The sequence below is a fragment of the Nerophis lumbriciformis genome, linkage group LG05 (genome assembly GCF_033978685.3).
Source record: "Nerophis lumbriciformis linkage group LG05, RoL_Nlum_v2.1, whole genome shotgun sequence".
Lineage (NCBI taxonomy): Eukaryota > Metazoa > Chordata > Actinopteri > Syngnathiformes > Syngnathidae > Nerophis > Nerophis lumbriciformis.
Window position 1 is genome coordinate 39508132 of NC_084552.2, and position 6120 is coordinate 39514251.

General features: G+C 41.8%; 1 protein-coding gene across 4 annotated transcripts; it reads right to left on the bottom strand.

Moving 5' to 3' along the window:
- Positions 1–7: 7 nt before the first annotated feature.
- Positions 8–4472, bottom strand: LOC133606418 (RNA-binding protein 4.1-like). 4 transcript variants are annotated; one of them, XR_012050464.1, is made up of 5 exons: positions 4360–4472; positions 2585–3013; positions 1857–2501; positions 505–578; positions 8–412 (listed from the first exon to the last, which is right to left on the bottom strand). XR_012050464.1 is itself a non-coding variant. In XM_072913208.1 (4 exons), exons 2-3 carry the CDS (start codon positions 2991–2993, stop codon positions 1864–1866), a joined length of 1047 nt encoding a protein of 348 aa, XP_072769309.1. In that variant the 5' UTR covers positions 2994–3013; positions 4360–4472; the 3' UTR covers positions 8–412; positions 1857–1863. The 4 variants fall into 4 exon arrangements, 1 of the variants encoding a protein (XP_072769309.1); XR_012050463.1 differs by having other exon boundaries at positions 505–594; XR_012050462.1 differs by having other exon boundaries at positions 505–1620.
- Positions 4473–6120: the final 1648 nt, after the last annotated feature.

Genomic DNA, 6120 nt, shown 5'->3' on the forward strand with positions numbered 1-6120 from the left:
CTGCGCATTGTTGAACACAGTGTATCTTTATCTCCACAGAAGAGTGACGATCACAAAATGACTCAGTGTATCTTTATATCCACAGAAGAGTGAAGATCACAATATGGCGGCAATTAAAAAACATCTTGTCAGAGTTTAAAGTCCTTCAAACTTCGTGCAAATGGTGCATTGACAATAAAAATGTAAAAAAAATATACTTCTCATCCTAGTATCAAAAATTGTATTTCACACTGTTAAAGGCACAGGTCTATAAAATTCATACACTTTTCAACTTTAAAATGTGTAAATATCTCAAGGCTGAAAAAACAATTCCCACAATATCCTAATTTGAGGTCATCAGGTCAGGCTTCCTTCAGTGAAAGGTGCTCAAAAACGTCCAACTCTGTATTGAATTCCATCAACCAAGACAACCCTGCAGACAAAAAAAGAAGAGCTAATTTTACAACACTAAACCAACACAACCGAATATTTCAGAAAGATAGCACAGAAGAGTCAGCACTAAACTGTAAAATGGCTTGCTCTGCTCCATGTGGAAAGAAGACATCAGCATCCTATATATATGGGATGTCCTGCAGAGTCTAAGAAGAGCAGAGACTGAGAACATCAAGACATCGCACAAATTAGAACGGACACAAAGGTGACATCTATTAATCATTATAGAAAGAAAAGGCTGACCAGGTGCAAAATTTGTATAATTGTTCCTACTTAAAAACTATACATTAATATTCGCAATGACAGGGAGCATATCAAGCGACTCTTAAATCGCAAGCTTATTTTCTTTAACGTCCAACTAGGGAATTTAATAAGCGTAGGACAAAATTTCAATTGACAATAAACAAATGACATTTCGCAACGTTCAGGCTGTACAAACCTACCCTGTGTCGAGCTTCAAACTGATGACAGATCGCAAAAGCATCTTCACGCTGCGATTAAAGATCTCGGCCTGAGCAATGACTTGACAGTTAAAAACTTTCGTTTTGTGTTTCATCTGTTTATTAAAAACTTAAAATGGGGGAATGGGGAGCAACTTGTAAATGAAAGCATACATAACTTTGCTGTATAAACTGAGAAATAGACTAACAAAGTAAAGAAGGGAGGGGAAATCAATGCTATAATTTTGACTTTACAGGCGTACAGGTCGGAAAAGAGATCTTCGATTTTTATGTCTGTCTTAGCGACACAAGTTGAATAGACACATTTGCTGGAGTCTTTTTTTTTTTTAAACTTAATTTTTTTTGGGTAAAAAATAAAAATCAGTTAGTCTACACAATAGCTACAATATTTCTGTTCACAAAGACTGGATGTATTTCAATTTGAATCATGTCTTTCTACCAACATTTAAGAGGTAAAAGTAGCGTGCCACACTTGCTAAACTAAGCACTGAAACCCAACAATCCACGAATTTGAAAAGTGAAAAACAGAAGAACAGAAAAAGCATTGACAGCTCAGAGATATACGTAAATGCAACAAAGAATCGCAGGTTTTGTTTTTAAGAACGGCATCGTCCGCAATACAGTATCTTCCTGTAAGTCTCCGGCGAACGCAACGCAATCCACCATACACAAGGGGGAGCGTATAGCACCATGCGCATCAGCAGACGGCGTTCATCATATTCTAAACCTGGAGAGAGAACATACCACACATGTCAAGGAACGGGTTTAACTCAAGATTCACGCAAGACTTTTTTGATGCTATAACCAGCATAGTTTAGCGCTTCTAACACTGATTAATTTATTAGCTGGATTATATCTGAGCGAAGGAGGAGCGGATTCTGATCGTTTAATCTATTTGTAATTATTTTCACACAAACCCTAATGTGATGAGTGGGACTTTTGAGGTCTTAAATTTGTACTCACCTTTGTTTTAACCATGGGCCTGGTAGGCGCCATAGTTGGGTTGCGGAGGAGGGTGACCGCCTTGCACATAGCTGGGCCTGGCGTAAGGGGGTGCATATCCCTGAGGTTTTGTCTGCGGGGTGAAACGGGTGCGCTCATAGGGGTACCCGTTGCCAGCCACCGGAGCGGGGGGAGCTGGAGGAGGCGGGGCTCGTCGGATGGGGCTGCGGTCCCGTGTCATGTAGGGCATAGCAGGAGGGGGAAGAGGCCGCCGGTCATACGGATCATGGGAGCTCATTGCGACACGCTCCCTACCCATTCCTGAAGGTGGCGGCGGTGGGGGAGGGATGGCGCCAGAGCGCCTGTCTTCATAACCTGGGGCGCCATAAGGACGGGCTCTGAATTTCTCATAGTAATCCACCACCCTATAGCCTTCTCGCTCGCCATAACTACGGTCTGGATACATGGGTCGTCTAGGAGGTTGTGGTGGGGGAGGTGGAGGTGGGTAAGCAGACATGCGTTCACCATAGGGAGGCTCTGGATGAAAGCGAGGAGGAGGAGGGTAATAGCCTCCTCTGCCAGGTGGCGGTGGTGGCGGTGGATAGTCCTCCTCCTCTTGAGCCCATGCAGGTTTGCTTCTTGACAGTTGAACATGGATATAATTTCCTGAAGAAAAGGCAGGGGGGAAAAAACATGTCTTCATATCCACAAAGACAAATTAAATGTTTAAGTATATCCATTGAGCTTACCTTGAAACAATGTGTTATCCAGACCTTTAATGGCATCCATGGCCTCATCAGAATTGGTCATGTGAATAAATGCAAAATTCTTCACAATGGCACACTCTGACACGGTGCCATACTCTTCAAAGAGCGCTTGTAACTCTTTCTCGAAGCCTCTTTCTACATTGGAGATGTGAAGCTTGACCGGACCCTGGCTGTTCCCTCTGCTGGGCTCCACATTCATGGGCCTGCCGTTGAGTTTACGGAGATGGAGCTCACGGATGGCTTTGGTCGCTGCCTTGCGGTCATCCATGTGGACAAAGGCATAGTTTTTGTACTTGGCACATTCCGTCAATTTTCCGTACGGAGTAAAGAGGGCTTCAATTTCATCCCTGCTAGTCTCCTCAGCCAGGTTTCCGATAAATATCTTCACCATTGTTGCTTTGCACTTTCGACCTGCATCGAGTACAAAAATCATCAATGACCTAATAGAGAACACGCAAACAGTTTATGGGCATGTGCGTGTTCGCGCCTCTGGTTGGATCTCTGCAGTGGTCATGCTTGATCGTGAGAAATAACCGGACCGCTGTTTTCAGGGTTCAACTGCGTTCGCATTGTTTTCATAACCACTAAACTCCAATTCTCATGACATAGAACATATCTTAGTTCATCCAGAACATAAAACATACATAATCGCGCCACAAGGCTCTGATAAAAGTTTACACTAGACAAAACTCTTTTGCAAAAAATCTACGGTGAGTAAAACACTCATTCAAATCTCTATTACAATGTAAGTTATACATTTATCTGTGAGTCTGCAAAATATATATCTTAAATTGTTCGATTTGCAGATTTTATTGGACCTGCAGATTTCCTGGCCGTTTGTGATGTGACTCATGAGTCCGACCAGCCATGTTTACGCAACTTTTTCTATAATTCCAAATTCTAATTTCATAAATGTAATCAATATTTTAAAAACACTGACTGTGAAACCTCTTGTCTGTTTCTTTGTTTAACAAGTTTTCCAAGTATACGAACCTTTTCAAAACTGAGTAAATAAAGGTAGGGCCTTCTTATCAGGAAAAAAAAGGTCCCACCTAAAATATTGAGCCCCATTGACTTTGTATCAGGTTAACCGTAAATTTGTGCATTTTTACCGGTTTTAAAAGTCCATATATTTCTTAAGTTATCACAGGAAAATAATGCTCATTTATCACTAGAATCGTCTTTACAACACTTGTCTGATAATGCTGTTTAATTAAAGTACATTTAAAAAAATTTACACGCACACCTTTATGGAGTGCATCCAACCAAAGACAAAAGCGACCTTACATTTTCATTATAATACAAGTTATGTATTAAAGTGTATTGCAAAATAAAGTAACGCTCTTACGTTTAGTTGCTATCACGTGTGAAAGGCGATAATGGTAGCTACAAAGACGCTAACTGTTGGCAGCGCACCCTGCAAAACCTGCTAAGCAGTTGCTATCGGAAGGCCAATATTAGCAACCTGCTACATTTTACTGGTGTGAAGGTTGAATTAGTTTACAAATAAATTACTGCTCCGACGTTTAGTTGCGTCCACACGTGAACAGCGATACGGGTTGCGACAAAGAGGCTAAACGTTAGCACTTCCTGCTGTGTGCGCTGCCCAGCAGTTGCTATAGGCAAGCTAACGTTAGCAACCTGCTACATGTTACCAACACGAGGGCTGAAAATAAAACATTTTGCATTTGTTACTGTTGCTGTGTTAATATCTAACACTCCACTATACTTTTAACGCGAAATAGACAAATACATACCTAAAATCCACCGAAATTTCCAGTTGCTTCGACAGCGCGCACCGACGACGAGGCGAATCCGAGGGAAATGGAAGCCGCACCACAATGGCGGACACTGACGTTTACATCAGAAGTATGAATCTTATTGGCAGATGAATGTGTCGTTCAAAATATATCCTGTCGTGATTGGTCAACTCCGTGGGCGTTACGGTAGCCTAGAAAATGCGTCATTTCCGCTTATAGAGTCATGGCGGAGCACGTAAGCAATAAAGGTTTTAGAGTAATTAAAAAAGGAGCACACGATGTTGAACTCGCGAATCATCACATGAAAGGTGTTTTGCAAAGTCACGATATGTATTTTGGTTGCAATAGTTGTACTTGACAACGTGTTTTGGACCACGCCGTCGTTTGCAGTCAGAACCCATTTGTGTAAATGCCATATGTTATCTGTATGATTAGTTTAAAGTGTGCCATGTATTAGTTACACTATTCTACTCAATCGTGCGGGATTTCCTTCGGTTGCAAACTTCATTTGATGTAACTACACTTGATGCCCGATAGAAGGCGCTACAGGCGGAGTGGCGAAGCAATTAATTTTTTTTTGCAGCTCCATGATCACACAAGGATCATTAACGAAAATGTTTAAATTATGGAGGTTGTTTGGCAACACTAAATTGGCCCTAGTAGTGTGTGAATGTTGTCTGTCTATCGGTGTTGGTGCTGCGATGAGGAAGCGACTTGCCCAGGGTGTACCCCGCCTTCCGCCCGAATGCGGGATGAGATGAATTCATGCACCTCCCGCGACCCTGAACGGGACAAGCGGTAGAAATGGATGGATGGATGGTTTCAATTATGCATGGAATTAACATCAGTCCATTTACTAATGCGTATCCTTTTCAGCATTAAATGTCTAAAATTGTTTCATTTAAATGCTGGTATGACGTACGTATTTATAATGACAATGCAACAAAACTAAAAATTAAATACTTGAGGCCTTTGTGTCAATCACACAATTGAAAGGTCTATTATTGAATTTGGCTGCTCTGCTTGAAAAAAAAAAAGTGAGCTCATGAAAAGGGTATACCAAATAATGAAAAGTCCTTTATTGCCACCAGATCATGAGTGCAGACAAAATCTGACAGAGAAGTTGACTGTACAACGAGTACACACACATTCTCTCTCTCTCACAAACACACAAAGTGCGACCAGTAGTAGGACACATGGGTTACAGATACATAAGGGAGTACAGTACTCACACAATGAGGTATAAATGTACACAAACGTACAAGACCAGACTTGCACACATGCAATTGAACCAAAAAGGTACAAATACTCTCAAGTTGTCTCTCTTCCTCAAACACGCACACACACACTCATAAAAAGACAGGTGAGCAGTAACATTACAAGCATTGCCCGTCGCCAACCGTTCTCCCATTCATCTGTCTCTCAAAACTTTTGGTCATGTTTGGATGCTTGCCAGTTTATGCCCAATGCTGCCCCAGTAACCCCAAGATGGGGGACTGGAGATTGCAAGCAAAAAGGAACGAACAACCGCTCTGGTCTCGCTCTACTTTCTAGTCGTGTTGGACATTCAACATGTACATTAGCAGCAGTTTTAGTGGATGAAAGATGGCTTTGTAAGTCAGATCAACAACACCCTTTCTTCATGCACGAGACAGGCGACCACCAAACGAATGGTAAGCTACGTGTCATGCAAGTTAGAAAAATAGACTGCAAACCCACAAGACAAGAGAAATCAAAAGTTCATCTCCAGAGCAGGGG

Coding starts and splice junctions, on each gene's coding strand:
- LOC133606418 (XM_072913208.1), bottom strand. CDS start 2,993: ATGGTGAAGATATTTATCGGAAACCTGGCTGAGGAGACTAGCAGGGAT. Junction 2,502..2,584: donor GGATAACACATTGTTTCAAG/GTAAGCTCAATG, acceptor CCTTTTCTTCAG/GAAATTATATCCATGTTCAA.